The 16,829-nt window shown below is 50.2% G+C and overlaps 6 protein-coding genes across 6 annotated transcripts; 3 read left to right on the forward strand and 3 right to left on the reverse strand.

Annotated features, from left to right (window-relative positions):
- Nucleotides 1–357: 357 nt before the first annotated feature.
- BDW43DRAFT_313240 (uncharacterized protein) lies at nt 358–8,233 on the forward strand (the record flags this gene model as incomplete). Its single annotated transcript, XM_032047552.1, has 3 exons — nt 358–987; nt 1,053–7,766; nt 7,826–8,233. The coding sequence occupies 3 exons, from the start codon at nt 358–360 to the stop codon at nt 8,231–8,233; spliced, it is 7,752 nt and encodes a 2,583-aa protein (XP_031897995.1).
- Nucleotides 8,234–8,306: 73 nt separating this feature from the next.
- On the reverse strand, nt 8,307–9,587 carry BDW43DRAFT_282945 (sucrase/ferredoxin-like domain-containing protein). Its single transcript, XM_032042705.1, has 2 exons — nt 9,139–9,587; nt 8,307–9,075 (listed from the first exon to the last, which is right to left on the reverse strand). The coding sequence occupies exons 1-2, from the start codon at nt 9,430–9,432 to the stop codon at nt 8,515–8,517; spliced, it is 855 nt and encodes a 284-aa protein (XP_031897996.1). The 5' UTR covers nt 9,433–9,587; the 3' UTR covers nt 8,307–8,514.
- Nucleotides 9,588–10,334: 747 nt separating this feature from the next.
- BDW43DRAFT_282948 (2EXR domain-containing protein) lies at nt 10,335–11,676 on the forward strand. Its single transcript, XM_032042706.1, has 2 exons — nt 10,335–11,322; nt 11,406–11,676. The coding sequence occupies exon 1, from the start codon at nt 10,479–10,481 to the stop codon at nt 11,310–11,312; it is 834 nt and encodes a 277-aa protein (XP_031897997.1). The 5' UTR covers nt 10,335–10,478; the 3' UTR covers nt 11,313–11,322; nt 11,406–11,676.
- Nucleotides 11,677–12,009: 333 nt separating this feature from the next.
- On the reverse strand, nt 12,010–13,368 carry BDW43DRAFT_301857 (uncharacterized protein; the record flags this gene model as incomplete). The annotated part of the gene is made up of 5 exons (XM_032045125.1): nt 12,010–12,155; nt 12,229–12,377; nt 12,560–12,729; nt 12,774–12,992; nt 13,096–13,368. The coding sequence occupies 5 exons, from the start codon at nt 13,366–13,368 to the stop codon at nt 12,010–12,012; spliced, it is 957 nt and encodes a 318-aa protein (XP_031897998.1).
- Nucleotides 13,369–13,900: 532 nt separating this feature from the next.
- BDW43DRAFT_313244 (uncharacterized protein) lies at nt 13,901–15,371 on the forward strand (the record flags this gene model as incomplete). The annotated part of the gene is made up of 6 exons (XM_032047553.1): nt 13,901–13,973; nt 14,045–14,140; nt 14,681–14,858; nt 14,915–14,921; nt 15,005–15,056; nt 15,115–15,371. The coding sequence occupies 6 exons, from the start codon at nt 13,901–13,903 to the stop codon at nt 15,369–15,371; spliced, it is 663 nt and encodes a 220-aa protein (XP_031897999.1).
- A 599-nt stretch (nt 15,372–15,970) lies between these two features.
- Nucleotides 15,971–16,321, reverse strand: BDW43DRAFT_313245 (uncharacterized protein; the record flags this gene model as incomplete). Its single annotated transcript, XM_032047554.1, has 1 exon — nt 15,971–16,321. The coding sequence occupies one exon, from the start codon at nt 16,319–16,321 to the stop codon at nt 15,971–15,973; it is 351 nt and encodes a 116-aa protein (XP_031898000.1).
- Between the last annotated feature and the right edge of the window lie 508 nt (nt 16,322–16,829).

The raw sequence follows: 16,829 nt of genomic DNA on the forward strand, positions 1-16,829 counted from the left end.
AGTTTCTCCGATTTATAGCGTAAGGCTGCAGGATCTCAGTGGATACCTTCCGGCAAATCTATTGGTTTCACTAGGCAATTAGCCTCAGCAAGGGCCCCGAGCACCCCGGACAATGTACGCCGAATCTATGCGATGTGGAATTAGCTTCAGCAAGAACCGGAGTATGGGTAGGCCCAACCACTTAGAAGTATTCAGATGCACATTAATAAGAATACTTGTTAGGGGCCAACATATTTGGGAAGTATTTAATGCATCGTTACATCGCATACAGGGATATATTCCAAACTCTTGTATATCTAAACACGAACCCTGATTCCTCAATTCTTCCATACGCCTTTCACACACTCTACATTCAACATGGTCAAATCAGTTCCCAACCTCAGCTTCGTATTTGGGCCACAAGACCCTAACCTTGACTTTGAATACTTGCAAGGACTCCGCACAACTCTGCTCGAAACGCCAAACCTTCAATGGATTGTGGAAGTATTGACCCAACTTCCTCAAGAATGGCAGAAGATTTCGCAGACACATCCCGAGCTGGGAGCATTCCAAGGCCAACGGTATTTACAATTGTTGGATGAATGGGTTAGAAGGGGTACAATCCCTCGGAATCTATTTCCACTTCCCAATATACTTGTCACCCCGTTGGTTGTGACGACACAGTTGGTTCAATATACAAAGTTTATCACACAGATCTACCCGAAGATCCAAGTATCGGAAAATCTTACGGACAAGTTCCATGCCGAGACAGTGGGTCTGTGTACTGGGCTTTTGAGCTCAGCGGCCGTGGCAAGCTCCGCGACTTTGGCAGAGCTACAACAGCATGGCGCGGCTGCTATTCGCATGGCCACAGCTATTGGGGCTTTAGTTGATGCAGGAGATGTAGAGCTCGACGAGGGCGAGCAGAAATGGCAGTCTCTGGCAGTTGGATGGACATCCCAGAACGCAGAGACTGAATTGGATAGGATCGTGAAGCAATTCTCAGAGGTGCATCACCTTTCCCAGGGACCTTATGAATAAAAAGTAAACTAACATAATTTTACACTAAATAGGCATACATATCAGTTGTCTCAGAAGCTCGACTGGCCACCCTTACTGTGCCGAAAGCTGATGCAGATGAACTGTTCAAGAACCTGAAAGATGCTGGTCTCATATTCACAAAGACTGCTTTACGTGGGCCATTTCACTGCGGAAAGCGCGAAGACCAGGCGGCATCCCTCTTGCATTTCTTTGACTCGGATATATTCTTTCAGTTTCCCCACCAACTTGCCTTTAAGACACGGGCCCCCGATGGGCAAGAGTTTGACAGCAATACTAACCTTTGCCATGTGGCTGCACGCGCAATGTTGACTGACCAAGCCAATTGGCACACGCTCTTTACGACGCTATATGAATCGGCCTCCCCTCAGCAGTCTCTTGTCTGCTTTGGGAGCCAGCGCTTTGTGCCCCAATGGTTCCTGCGCAAGCTTGGACCTAAGCTGGTACACGCCGCCGATGTCGAGTTTGAGGTGGGCCAGTTACCCGTAACACTGGATGCCCTGTTGGGCCAAGTTGAGGACGATGCTATTGCCGTAGTCGGTATGGCCTGCCATTTCCCTGGCGGTAGCGACATAGATGAATTCTGGGACACAGTATGCGAGGCGAAGTCTCAATGTATTGAGGTGCCTTCGCACCGAGTGAACTTCGACTACGCTGCATGGCGCAAGAATGATGAGCAGAAGAAATGGTATGGAAATTTTGTGCAAGACCATGACGCCTTCGATCATAAGTTCTTCCAAAAGAGTCCAAGGGAGATCGTATCTAGCGACCCTCAGCATCGGATGATGTTGCAAGTGGCCTATCAGGCAGTACAGCAATCTGGATACTTTAATAAGCCTGAAGTGAACCAGCATGTCGGTTGCTATGTCGGAATTGGGGTGGCAGACTACGAGAATAATGTTGCCTGCCATTCACCCACAGCCTATACGGCCACAGGAAACCTCAAAGCTTTTGCGGCTGGAAAGATCAGCCACTTCTTTGGCTGGAGCGGGCCTGGCGTGACCATCGACACCGCCTGCTCGTCATCTGGGTTGGCTGTCCACCATGCATGCAAAGCTATCCTGAGCGGCGAGTGCTACTCGGCTCTTGCTGGAGGTGTTAACGTCATGACGAGCCCAGAATGGTACCAAAACCTTGATGGCGCTTCCTTCCTCAGTCCTACGGGGCAGTGCAAGCCGTTCGACGAGGCTGCGGATGGCTACTGTAGGGGAGAGGGTGCTGGTGCTGTCTTCTTAAAGAAACTATCCGCCGCAATTGAGGATGGTGATCAGGTTCTCGGTGTCATTAGGGGTTCCAGTGTGAACCAGAATGAGAACTGCTCAGCCATCACTGCCCCCAGTATTAGATCCCTTGGGAATGTATTTAATAGTGTCCTCCGTAAGGCCAGACTGGACCCTAAGCAAATCTCCGTGGTGGAGGCTCATGGGACTGGTACGCAGGTCGGAGACCGCGCAGAGTACGACAGCGTCCGCAATGTGCTGGGAGGACCTAGTCGGTCCGACCCTCTCACGTTAGGTTCTGTCAAGGGGCTCATAGGCCATTTGGAGTGTGCGTCTGGTGTAGCCGCTCTCATCAAAGTGCTCTTGATGATCCAGAATGGCACGATCCCTCCGCAAGCGAGCTTCCGCAGCATCAGTTCCAAGCTGAACGCCTTGCCATCCGATAATATCGAGATCGCTACTCGTCTAAAGCCTTGGGAGGCTGACTTCCGAGCGGCATTGCTCAATAACTACGGCGCGTCTGGCTCCAACGCATCGATTATCATTACACAACCAGACCATACAGACCAGGGAGTTGTCACCCCAACAGTGACCGAGGCAGTCGCTGCCAAGCGTCCATTCTGGTTCTCCGGCCTAGATGACCCATCTTTGCGATCGTACGCCGCCAAGATGGCCCGATTTCTCCGGTCACGAAAGACGACCGACCGCCGCTTCACAATTTCCAACCTGTCCTTTCAATTGGCGCGACAGTCTAACCGCTCCCTAGGGCAAGGGTTAATCTTTAGCTGCGCAACTGTTGACGAGCTCGAAGCCAAACTAGCGAATTTTGCGGACGGACGGGGTGGATTGACCTCAACACGGCAGGTCCAGTCATCTCGACCGGTCATCCTGTGTTTTGGTGGTCAGAGGTCCAGCTTTATTGGTTTAGACCGTGAGGCCTATGACCAGTTCAAACTACTTCGCACTCATCTCGATCACTGCCACGAGGTGTCCCTGTCCCTCGGCCTCAATGGAATTCTACCAGGAATCTTCGAACGGACCCCCAGAAGTAGCATTGTTGAGTTGCAGACAATGCAATTTGCTCTACAGTACTCTTGTGCAAAGAGCTGGATTGACAGTGGAGTACAGGTTGCTGCCCTCGTGGGCCACAGCTTCGGGGAGCTCACGGCCATGTGTATCTCGGGAACTCTCTCGGTCAGAGACACATTGAAGATGATCGCCGGCCGTGCCCGTCTCATTGAAGAAAAATGGGGCGCGGAAAGGGGCTGTATGGTGGCCGTTTCTGGGGATCTGGTAGATGTGCAGAGACTTGTGCTCCACGTCAACGCCACGAGCTCCCTGGAACCACCTGTGAACATTGCCTGCTTCAACGGTCCACGTCAATTCACCTTGGCAGGCACCACTAGAGCGATGGAGACACTTAAGGAAACTGTTTCAACCGACCGAGCCTTCTCTTCCATCACGGCCAGGGGCCTGGACACCACTCATGCCTTCCACTCAGCTCTGGTGGACCCTCTTGTATTCGACCTCGAGAAGCTCGGGGAGGATTTGATCTTCCGCAGAACAGTCATTGCCCACGAAAGGGCTACCCAGCATAGCGTCAGCGGCCCACCCTCGTTCAACATGTTCGCCTCCCATATGAGGGACCCCGTCTATTTCGACAAGGCCGTCGAACGCTTGGCACAGAGGTATCCCTCGAGCATCTGGCTCGAAGCTGGATCTGGTTCGGGGGTAACTTCCCTGGCGAGTAGAGCAGTTGAGTCCCAGGGCATGACCTTCCAATCGCTCGACATCACCAGTCCTGGGGCCGTCGAGAATGTGGCCGCTGCTACGGTCAACTTGTGGAAGGAGGGGTTGAACATCTCCTTCTGGGAGCACGTCGGACAGACATCGAACAACTCCCTACTTCTCCTTCCCCCGTACCAGTTTGCCAAGTCCAAACATTGGCTGGAGCGCCGGAAGCCGGAAGCCAAGATTGTAGCCCCAGCCGCTCCTTTGCCCGAGCAGCCCAAGGGACTTTGGACGTTTAGGGGCTACCAAGATAGCAGCAAGTCTCACGCGCGATTCCAAATTCACAGCTCCTCGGATGAATTCCAGAAGTATGTCAGCGCCCACCTGGTCGCACAAACTGCGCCAATTTGCCCCAGCATGTTCCAGCACGTTATTGCCAGGGATGCTCTGGCGAGTCTCCAAGAGGACGCGGAAATGCTGCCGGAGCTTGAGGGTATGGAAAATGACGCACCGCTATGCCTGGATGGATCAAAGGAGGTTTGGCTTGACGCAGTCAAAGCCGAGAATAAATCGCACGCCTGGGACTTCCGCATAACCAGCGCAGACAGGAACAATGTGGCTGGTAGTGTCACTCAACATGTTTCCGGTAGGCTCATGTTCAGATCGCTCAGTGATTCTGCGCGTGCCTTTACCACGGCCGAACGTCTTGTGGATCGCAGGCGTGCCCTTTCCCTCCTTGATGGACAAGAGGCCGAACAGGTCATTCAAGGCAGCCGCAACATTTACAAGGTGTTTGCAGGTGTCGTGCAGTACAATGATGACGGTTATAAGGGTTTGCAGAAGCTCGCTGCTACTAACAATGAGTCGGCGGGACGTATCGTCAAGCAGGATCCGAAAGACACTTTACTCAGTGTGGGGCTCGCTGATACTTTCTGTCAAGTCGCTGGTGTCTTTTTGAACTGCATGGCCGACTGCGAGGATGGAAAGATGTACTTGTCTAATCGCGTGGAGCGCTGGATCCGTTCTCCTACCGTGCCTCTTGATTCGCGGCCAGGTCAATGGGAAGTGTACGCCCGCCATCACCAACCCTCGCCCAAAGAATATGTGAGTGATTTGTTCGTCTTTGATGCCTCGAACGGCAAGTTAGTGTGGGTCATCTTTGGCCTGCACTTTGTTGAAGTGTCTATTGCGGGTATGTCTCGGCTTTTGTCACGACTGTCTGGAATCCAGTCCGCACAGCCACCAGTCCCCGTACCTACGGCCGTCTCACCCCTGCCTTCCGTTACCCCTTCGGCAACTCCAACAGAAAAGGCTCCGAGCAAGGCCATTGAAACAAAGGCCGCCACATCCACTAGCTCCCCGACACCGAAGCAGCAGCAGCAGCCCAAGGCTAAGAAGGCACCTGGGCCTGATATCATAGGGGGTGTTCGAGGCCTGTTTTGCAACTTGCTCGGCCTCGAACCTCAGGAGATTAAACCTGAATCGGACCTTGTTGAACTGGGTATCGATTCGCTGCTGGCCATGGAGGTCGCCCGTGAGGTGGAGAAGACGTTCAGCATTAAGTTCGAGCTGGACGAGCTCATGAAAATGACGGATGTTCGCAGCTTGGTGAACTGCATTGCGGCTAACATGGGGGCATCGGACTCTTCCGAGCCAGATAGTGACAGTACTGAGGGCTACGAAGTGGCTTCAACAGCAAGTGATATCCATACACCACCCAGCGAGGCTGCTGAGGATCTCAGTGGTGGTGCCAAGTCAAGCGTCGGAGGTCTTCCTACAGACTTCATTGTTGACGCTTTCAGGGAGACCAAGGCCCTGACTGACCGATTTATCGAACAAAATGGTCTTTCTGGTTATTCCGACTACGTTCAACCCAAGCTCACAGAGCTTGTCATTGCTCACACCCTTGACGCGTTCGACCAACTAGGTTGCTCACTTCGCTCCGCGCAGGCTGGCCAGATTGTTCAGGGACTGCCTCATCTCCCCAAGCATGACCAGGTTGTTGCCGTATTACATGGCCTGCTAGAAAAGGCCCGTCTTGTCGAGATTAACGTGGATGGCTCTAGTCTGACTCGGACAGCTGTGCCGCTACCATCTAAATCAGCTTCGCAATTGCTCCAGGAGCTTCTCGTCGAATATCCTGAACATATCTACGACCATAAACTGACAAGCTTGACTGGATGCCAGCTGGCTGACTGCATAACAGGCAAGACAGAGGCAATCCGCCTGCTGTTTGGCAGCGCAGAGGGGCGAGAGCTCGCTGCCGGTATGTATGGCAAGTCTCCGATCAATGTGGCCTGGTTACACCAGTTACAGCATTTCTGGGAGCGATTCTTGACCCACGCGTCGCGGCAACAGCAGAATGGGGAACCCATCAATATACTGGAGATGGGCGCTGGCACAGGAGGTACAACAGCGGCACTGTTGCCCCTGATTGCACGCTCGGGCGTGCCGGTCTGCTATACCGCTACTGATATCTCGTCATCGCTGGTGGCTGGGCTCCGCAAGCGGTTCAAGTCATACCCCTGGATGCGGTTCGAAGTGCTTGACATTGAAAAAGCTCCTCCGAGCAAACTCCTGCAAAGTCAGCATGTCGTGTTAGCCACCAACTGCGTGCATGCAACTCATAGTCTGGAAGTGACTACCAAGAATATACATCGTATTCTTCGTCCTGTTGACGGCTTCCTTATTATGTTAGAAATGACCGAAGCAGTGCCCTGGGTTGATTCGGTGTTCGGCCTGGTAGAGGGGTGGTGGCTATTCAATGACGGCCGCGACCACGCCCTTGCCCAGCCCGATCTGTGGGATAAGACGCTGCGCGCCAATGGATACGGCCATGTTGACTGGACTGATGGCGCGCTACCCGAGAACTCGATCCAGCGGATCATTATCGCGCTCGCATCTTCCCAAAGTCCAAATCTGGTATATTCATGTCCCCCAGCACATTCAAACCACACGGCTGACTTTTCTGCGCGTCAAGTGGTAGTGGACTCCTTCGTCCAGAAACATACCGAAAGCTTTTTCGCCCCTTCCTCGCTCTCGATCTCCCAATTAAATGATTATTCCTCTCGCTGTGTGTTGGTGACGGGCGCCACGGGCAGTCTGGGCTCCCATCTAGTGGCACATCTCGCGGCGCAACCGGACGTGTACAAAGTAATCTGCCTCAACCGGGTGAGCGGCTCAGATGCTACAGCCCGACAATATGAGGCCATGCAGTCAAGAGGCTTCAAGCTTGACCAGAACCTTATGTCCAAACTTGAAGTCGTTGAATGCCACTCTTCGACAGCCAAGCTCGGCCTTTCCGCCAACGAGTATCAACATCTAGCCAACTGTGTCACAGACGTCGTGCACAACGCGTGGGCCATGAGCATGACGCGCCCTACCCGTGGTTTCGATCCCCAATTCAAGGCGCTGCGCAATTTAATCGATCTGTGTCGCGACTGTGCCTCTCAGCAGCAGCGGAGAATCGGGTTCGAGTTCGTCTCTTCCGTTTCCGTCGTGGGCTGCCACCCGTTCCTGACCAACAAGGCCCGCGTCCCCGAGCAAAGAGTCAACGTAGCCTCTGCCCTCCCAATGGGCTACGCGGACGCCAAGCTCATCTGCGAGCATATGCTGGACGCGACACTGCACCGTTATCCCAACTACTTCCGTACCACCTCCGTGCGCGTCGGACAGATAAGCGGCTCCAAGGTCAATGGTTTCTGGAATCCAGTAGAACACTTGGTGCGCCTGATCAAGTCATCGCAGACACTTGGCGTTCTCCCGGATCTCGACGGGGTATGATTGTTTCACTCCCTCCCTTCATATTCTAGTCAGGTTGGCTAACAAAGCAACAGGTCTTATCGTGGTGTCCAGTTAACGACGTGGCCGCCGCATTGGGGGAACTCCTACTAGGAGACCAACCCGCATACCCGATTTACCACATCGAGAACCCCGTGCGACAGCCCTGGCACGAGATGATCTCTGTGCTTTCTGATGCACTGGGCATCCCGCAGGCTAATATTATCCCTTACGATGAATGGCTCCGGCGCGTGCAGGAATATCCTACGGCTTCGGATAACCCGGCAGCTCGGCTGGTGGACTTTTTCCAGACGGACTTCTTGCGCATGTCTTGTGGCGGGATGATACTGGATACGACGCATAGTAAAAGACACTCGCCGACGTTGAGGAAGTTGGGTCCTATTGATCGAGAGCTGGTTATGAAATATATTCGGGCATGGAAGGATTCGGGGTTTCTGATTTGAGGGTTAATTTTTCTATTGTCTTAATATTAGTGTATATTGTTTTGGATATAGTGTTCAATATGTCTGGGCTAGTGTTTTCTTAGGCCACTTTGGTTTCCAATGGTGAAAAACAGAAATATGCTGTGTATATAACAAGGCTGTTAATGCTGTGTTGGAGCTATTTTTCGCTTGGATACATTAAATCTATTTCGACATAGCAAAAGAGTCAACAAAACGAAAATGCAACAACAGACATACACGAAAGTGGTATCCGACTTTCCAATTACACATGAACACACATCTTACCAACTAGTCATCCCCTTCATCCGATCAAATCCCCCCCTCAACTGCGAATCCGGATGAACAACCTTGCCCTGAAGAATCGTGTACTTGACAACCCCTTCACAATGCTCCGGTTTCACTCTCCCCAGCCAGATCATCTGCTGCTCCTTCTTCCGATAGATCAACACATTCGCAGCAAACTTATGCCCTCCGACATGAGAAACAAAGTAAATCCCCACGCCACCCGGCCGCTCATCATCCAGGTCCCGGTATAGACCATGACCACGCAACTGTCTCTCCAATTCCTTCTTGATCAGCGGCGCCGTAATCCCACAACGCGCATCACGCCGCTGATGCGAGCATAGAAGAACAACATAGTCATGCGGACATGGTCTCGAAGTCAAGTGCGATTTACCCGCTTGCGATGGGTTGTCAATAAACGAATCGATGACATGCTTAACATCCGCTGTGCCCACGCCATCCACGAATGTGAACGAGGGGAGAAGCAGCACGCTCGTCTTCCCCGAAGTAGGCACCTCTTCATCCGGGGGCGATAAGTTGGATGCAGAGATCATGACCCTCTAACCCCCCCTGATTAGCGTTTCGTAGGTCTCAACAAAGTGATCAAATACAAATATACACACCCCATTCTTTGACTTCCCCCCGTCGGACTTAAACGCCTCCATCAAACTCCCCTTCTCATGCTCCACCTTTTGCACCCAATCTGTCTTGCCGGTCGCAACAAGCACATGGGCATGAAATTGTTTGATGTGCCCGTACATCGGGAGCGTAGTATCGACTTTCACCTTGGCCGGCCATCGCACGGTACAATCAGCGCAGTCTTGGCGGCAGTCCTCGCCGTCTATTTTGGGATCGACGGAAGGGAAGATGTAGTCTGGGGTTGCGAGACCGGTGATTGAGAGGAATGAGCGGAACATTCTCTTCTTTTCTTTTTTGTTTTCTTTACACTTTGCTTCGAATATGGTAAGGGTATGTGGTGTTGGTTAAGGGGATTGATTGGGACCATAGGTTACGCCACCAGGTCCTGAGGCTTATATATACTCCAGACCGCAAACCGTACGGTAGATCATCCCTCCGATTTTAGCATAGGGCTATTAGATCATAGGGTATTTTTCAAGAGTGCTTATTGGCGGTGATCAGTAGGAGGTGCATATTTATTCACAAGTATGTCAATACGTGATTGCCTTGTCGGAGAAGGATGGGGGTATTTTCCCCTTTTGGTGAAAAGTCCAAAAGACTCCGAAGGGGACAAGATATCTCCGAGTCTAAGGGGTCGACTTGTTGGGCATCCTACATGGCTTAGGGTTAGGATAATCACGTGGGAGAGGATGGTTAGTGGGGGTTGAGTTGGAAGATACGGGATACAGTCCTCGATGCCCAGCCAAAATACGATATACGGTATGCGCGGGTCTGGATTAAGTTTTAACATCCCTCAAAAACAATAATGGTGTGGTGACCCACATTCTTAACCCAGATTTCCCCTATATGAAAGCATTAGTGTCTGACCGAATGTGCTGCATTGTTTTGTGTAGCAATGGGCGAACGTGATGCTTTAAAAACGGTGCTTATGACCTACTCCATGGTGTGGCTACGATTCCCATAGAAAGTCGCCGTACTTAATTCGGAAAGCTCTCAAGCTAGGGGCCCAAGATACTACTTTGGATTACGCCGCCATCATTCTAGTCGCTCTAGAAAGGGGCATATATAATCCGTGTGGAACAAACGACTAGGGTTTGTACGGATTTGTTTACACTGAGCAGAGAGCCATCAAGTGAGAGACTAATTGGGCGCTGACACGAAATGGTTGGTCAGCCGGGTTTAGGCCACCCCGCGATTGGTTATATAAGCCCATATTAAAGGCATAGGCCTTGTAAGGACATGCTCAGCCACGTTGCCTTCGCGCTTATATACTGCACAGGGAGGCTGCATATCGTCATCTAGACAGCTAACCGTCCCAAAAGTCATGGCGTCAGCACAAACCAACTCGTCAACATTTACATGCTTCCCGTGCCTTCCCCCAGAATTGCGCCAGCAGATATGGCGCGAAGCCCTACCAGACAACTTCAGCCCAGCCCTATACCCCTACAAAAAGGGATGTTGGTGTCCCCGACAAATACCAAGGTCGGACCCACGGTGGCATGAGTTGAGCCATATAGACTTCGAATTTCGCAACGATCTATTAGACCACGTCCAAGTTAAAGTACAGTTAACCTTTGTCAACCGTGAGGCACGCAACGTCGCCCTGTCCTGGGCGTGCAAACAGCCCGATATCCAGATGCGCTTCCTCGAGGAAAGGCAGTGTCAGGTCTTTGCGCTTCCGTTCAAGCAGGAGCGTGATGCGCTATACGTTCCGCTAGACAAAGTCCATGGTTTTCTGGTGGAGCCTATTGATCGATCATTTGAGCCGGATCTTCTCGATCAGGGTTGTGAGGTGTTACCGCATATCGATCGCGTCGCGGTTCCTGAGGCCTTGCTTCAGATTGATCCTTCTGCGATACCGGATATGTTTCTCCATTACTATTGGCTGGAAGAACTGATTATCATCGTAGGAGAACAACCGGAATGGGAGGATGATGACGTGCAGGTACATCGGCGGTGGGAGTTCGAGGATATACAGGGTAAAGTATTGTGTTGGGATGGCGAACATGGCCGCTTTGAATGGCGGGGCGAGAATGGTATCGGTGATGAAGCCATAAGTAGGCAATTACAGGACGTTGGCAAGCAGCTTTATGAGCCGCTTACCTCGAACCATACGTCTAAATTTGAGATCAGGGCCGCTGTTGCCATCAGAAGATGAATTGGATGTTGTACGCTGCCTCTCCCCATATGTAATTTGATGTAATGAGCTGAAAAATCCTGAATTGCGGAACTAATCATGGATCCTGCCTAGGGTGTTAGTGGTAGGGGTGGGATGAAGGGCTACGTTTAGGGACGATGCAACTGATTCGCAATCAGGGTAAAAAGCAAGACAAGGAACATCTCGCTTCCGAATTGGTCTAGAGGTCGAACACTGGAGAACAAATACCTCAACCGTCTCGCCTCTGTGCAGATCAGGAGGCTCACGATACAGTCTCGCGATGTGATAGGCGATAAATCTGTTACATGTAGAAAGCTTAACGGGGTAATCGTGGTAACAGGCGTTATCTGTCCGGGAGACATTGAGAGGCTTGAGCCACCAATGCCCATTATAATTAAAGGGTGTATTGGCTTCAATGTAGTACACTGTACTTAAGACGGCAAAATGAATCTGACATCAGGCGCGAAAGCCATCGGAATTCCGGATAGTAGCGATAATTCGGCCATAAACTATAAGGGCGTGTTATGTAGCAGCGGATTACTGGCATTTAAGAGCGGCGGCAGTGACATTTCCTGGGGCTAGAATTACTGTAATAACCCTTGTCAAGATGGTGCATGAACTGAAAGCCGAGAAATTCAAGCTTCGTATTCTTTAGTTCCTGACCGACAAATGGTGTAGTCTATGCTAAATCCCCAAATTAGACTCCCAGTGCTGCAGCGTCAGCATCAATACTCTTGTAGATGCTAACCCATCTTTCGTGGCGTACACTAGGGGTTTCCCATGCATATTCTAGGTCTCGAAGCCACAGCTGGAGAAGTGCCACCTGTCCATTACAGATCAGTCCTTAGCAAAAGGAATTTGGACGTCGTTGTCCTATAGGGAACAACATACTACTTCTCGGGGGAGCCCCTGAAACCCCCTTGACCATCAAATAGGCTGAGGTTGTGCGCAAACGGGATATCCCCACGATAAAAGTCCAACGCCACCACATGCTCCTCGACGATGAAGTGGAGTGTGTCCAGCGCTTCAGCCTGGGCTTCAGTAATCAGTGGGATGTTCGCAGATCTTTACCGCCCCCAGTATCCCGTAAAGTACCAACGAGCGTATAGAATGGTCAGTGCTCTGGGCCATTACCCCTGGCAGGCGTATGCTGCAAAACAGTTCGCAGCGTGTACTTGTTGCCTTCTGGATCGACTATGGGTTGCTAGTTAGACGTCATATATGAATATTGGGATATTTTTTCTCACCCATCGGCCGCCCAAAGCTCAGCGAGTGTGTGGGTAAGGTCAGGTCTGTTGGCGACCATGTCATTATATATATGCCAAGGACTTGAAAGAAAGCTCTCGCCTCCCTTAGCACTCTCCCTAAGGCAAAGGAGCGCAATTATGTCTCTTGAGCCGGTAAGGAAGATTTGTTTCTATGCGGTATGTGCAGGAGATCTAATCTTGTGGGCATCTTTACACGTTGACAAATCCTGAATATGGGAGAGTATCGCTCTGCCGGCTTTCCAAGGTACAAGCTATTCTGCCGACCCAGAACTGGGGCAACAAGAGACGAAACGCCGAGATATATGAGAATACTATCTTCTCGTGAATACCTTTCCACCAGAATTCTCCGAATTACTTTGAACCCATGGCCAACGTGTATCTCCTTAGGAATCTCACGAAATGGGCAGTGTAGCTAGGAAGCGAAATGTATCTTGGGAGACACGACCGGGTGGAAGGTTCAATGATAGATCACGATTTAGCTGACTCACGCTATCGCATGAATAGAACTTTCTTACATTTAAGTGCCTTAGACCAGCCTCAATCAATGTAATATCGTTGTCAGTCAGGACATAGTTCCCATTATCGGTCTCAGGCAATGATTTTCCATCCCAGACGAGATCTGACCCCAACTTTTCTGGAAACCTGGGGGGCAAGGATGTTGCGAGTATTTCGGTCTCCTGGCGACGCTTGACTCGAGCAATATATTTATCGTAGTTGGGAGTATATGTGATGTCTGGCTGGCTAACAGGACCAAACACAGGGCGAGTCTCAATGGTCACGGCTGACATGGTGCGTTTACTATTATCTTGTCCTTTGCCAATTCGCGGAAGATGTAGTTTTAGAGGGAGGGTTTACCTATATTTATAACATGCCGGAAGCCTGCATACTCCTTAGAATAGCTCGGCGATAATTGCATCGATCCTTGGGCTATATCGAGTATATTACTGGCGTGATATCTGGATAGATGGCATCATACAGAGTACAGGGGACCCTTATGTCGATCACTAACCCCGCATCACTCACTCCGACGGCAGAATTAGCTGTTGTATGAGTTGTTAATGCCTATGTTCACAGCATAACTTATTACAAAAATTCTCAAGGTAGGTAGAGCTTCGAAAGCTTCAATACTAGATAGAGATCATGAATTGTCAGGAACCAGATATTGACATTCTAATGAATATGCATGATTATATGATGAGGTGAAACACACTCAATAACGTTATTACGCCGAGGCTTTGCGTGCCACTAGGTACAGTGCTCTGTGATTCGGTGATCGTAGTTATAGGGCTAATGCTACGGCAAGCTAGACTAGTTCCCGACATGAATGTTCGGCAAAATATCAACTTCCTGTTCGAATTTCTGCGGGAGATGCTGACCATTGACCCGGAGAAAAGTAAATTGCAGGGTTGGATGGTAAATGCACTACAATCAGCGAATGTTGCCTTCGTCTGACTATGAGAATAGCCATGGTAGAATACCTATTTCAAATGGGCGATCACGGCCCAACTCCATGGCAATCGAAAGGCGTTGCTGCCGCTGTGATGACATTGCGCCAGCTACGTATGTATAGTCTCTGACCACCTACATGTCACCATTCGCACCTAAACCTCCGCTGATGTGCATCTCTACTTGATGCGATGAGTACCAAGTTTCTCTATTGGCTCTTGAATGCCTTTGGCTTTCTCAGAGTGGCTACTCTCCTCTTCATGAGCAACACCGGCCTCGTTGTTCTTGGTGGAGACACCAGAATCGCTGGCCCAAAGCAAACTTCCACAATGCCTTTAAGGGGAATGCAAGCAGATATGGCATAAAAAAACGCGTTATACGAAATTAAATTATTTACTCCTATCTGTGATACGAAAATGCCTTCAATGTTGTTGGCAAATTCAGGGTGGGAGTACGCATTTAAGTGGTCTTCTGTGTCTAACACGTGTCATATATAACCCCGTCGAACAAATCAGGAAGAACGGCTATATCTCTTTATGGATGGTCGTAATTCTATATGTCTTGATCAGTGTCGCGTGTTTTGCCGCTGGTATATTCTACTTGAGTCAATATACCACTTTCGGCGGTCGATGCTGACGCCACTAAACCCCACAGTGCCCAAGGACTATCTTGCTCAGGCAAAGCAGGTTCCCGCAACGCTCTACTTTGAAGATATATTCGGATCTGCGAGTGTAGCGAAGGGCTTGAATATTCTAGTGGTCATAAGTTCGTTCGGCGATATGCTTGCAGTCATGCTGCTGGACATGTCTCGTGTGATTCAGGAATGCGGCAGGTAACTAACTAATGCAAAACTAGCAATGAAACGGGCTAATAGCGTGATAATCATAGGCAAGGGGTACGTACTCCTATTTCCTAAATCCTGGCCTTCAACCAAGCCCTTCGGCACAACATTTAGGACCATACCTGCTAAAATGGTAGGCTATACTCATCATGATCATTGCACCTCCTGCAAGAGATGATTTCAATTCCGGTATGTCTCCAATTGCATATCGCACGGGCTCCTGGCTCATGATAACTCTTGTATATAGCTGTCGACCTCCGGATTATCCCAGAATCGTTCTTCGACTTGCTCATGGGTGTCGGTCTCCTGATAATTCGGCGGCGTCATAAGCGTCTAGGGCTGCCTGCCCGAACCTACAGAGCTTGGGATATTGCAGTCTACTTCAACATTCTGAAAAACGTCTATCTACTTGTTATGCCGTGGTACCTACCAGATGGCAGTGCTAGAGCTGGCGAAGTGAGCTTCTGGCATGCATCGTATGCTGCAACTGGAGTCGGAATGTGAGTTCTTGTTCCATACTTATTTCATGTTGAATTCTTGGCTGATAGTGTGCGATTGGCAATCTGGAAGAGCCTTCTAGAGTGTGCATTTCACCATTATCGTTAGATTCACTTTATTCCTAAGCATCGTGGATACAAAATCCGGCAGGAGACTATTTACTTCGAGGATGGTGCACAGAGTCAGCGGCTGGTTACAGTGCCGTTGGAAACGCTGGCTGAGTGGGAGACATCTCATTACGACTCAAGCTATCCGTAGCAGGCCGTCTCAGAGCTGGTGACACCGAAATAGGACACTATAATAGTTTTCATACAGTCCCTCGTCAGAAGATCACTGCAGTACCCATCTAGTAGTTTACCTTGGGCAAACCCACTGCCCAGCTTGCTAGGCATCAATCATCGAGCGTTCTATTGCCAAGAGGCTTTATTCATCGCAATCTCTTAACACCCTCATAAAAGCTTCAAAGTAAGTAGGTTAGATAATCACCATTAACCTTGATACTAAAGCATTACCACAGCCAAAACCAACATTCCTCTGAGAGCCGAAAAGATTAGACGCCCTTCGTAAGTAGTCAACGATCAGTCTCCCTGCAATATCCTTCCAGTTCACTGTGCGGGCCTTTCCTTCTTGGCATGTTCCTCCGCCGGTTGTGCTTGTTCTCGTCCCTCTACCTCCTCGTCGTCAGTCAACTCACCCTCGTATGCTTTGGGATGCTCCGGGATCTCCTCGTACTTCGCATCAGGGCCCCACAGATCCTCTAGTTGCCGGGCTATCTCTTCTGGAACGTCGTAATTGATGAGAATACATGACCATCCGAGAAGGCCTATGTGATCGGGCGCGACAAAGAGGACGCCTTGCATTCTACCGTCCGATTCATATCCGTCATTCGCTGATTCATGTCCAGATTCATTATCAGACTTACTCGCGGGTTGGGACGAGTGGTGCTCGGCAGACATTATCAGAGTTGATTGTGAGAATGAGGTACAGAGTAAATAGCTGTAGCTTAGAGGATTCAATAACGTTAGTAACTCCCCGGACTCGGACCAGGGACGGGGGCTTGTTTCAATAGAGAAGCGAAAGAAAGCGAAGGCGTGCTGGAGAAAACCAAACTTTAGCCACGATAGGCAACAATCAGATGACAGTCTGGATGAGGCAAGATTACATAGATGGGATTTTTCTTTAAAGTCGATATGTAACTTTTTCCACGAAGAGCAATATGTGTTTGGTGAGGTCCCTGCTTTATTCAATCGCCATGGGGCAGTGAAATAAGCTATTAGGGTATCCATTGCAATGTGACAGAAGGGAAAGTCACAATGCCCTACTTCTATACGGAATTGTGTGTCACCTCAGTAGACAGCAAGATAATCGCATAATCCAATATGACTTATGAGGATAACCTATGACTCTTCCGCACGGGTCTCCCTCCGGAGGCTCCTAATCTGACTCCAAATATGAGGTACGATC

This window comes from Aspergillus alliaceus (assembly GCF_009176365.1).
Source record: "Aspergillus alliaceus strain CBS 536.65 unplaced genomic scaffold BDW43scaffold_36, whole genome shotgun sequence".
In the NCBI taxonomy this organism is placed as follows: Eukaryota; Fungi; Ascomycota; class Eurotiomycetes; order Eurotiales; family Aspergillaceae; genus Aspergillus; species Aspergillus alliaceus.

Coding starts and splice junctions, on each gene's coding strand:
- BDW43DRAFT_282945 (XM_032042705.1), bottom strand. CDS start 9,432: ATGTTCCGCTCATTCCTCTCAATCACCGGTCTCGCAACCCCAGACTAC. Junction 9,076..9,138: donor GGGGGAAGTCAAAGAATGGG/GTGTGTATATTT, acceptor AGGGGGGGTTAG/AGGGTCATGATCTCTGCATC.
- BDW43DRAFT_282948 (XM_032042706.1), top strand. CDS start 10,479: ATGGCGTCAGCACAAACCAACTCGTCAACATTTACATGCTTCCCGTGC.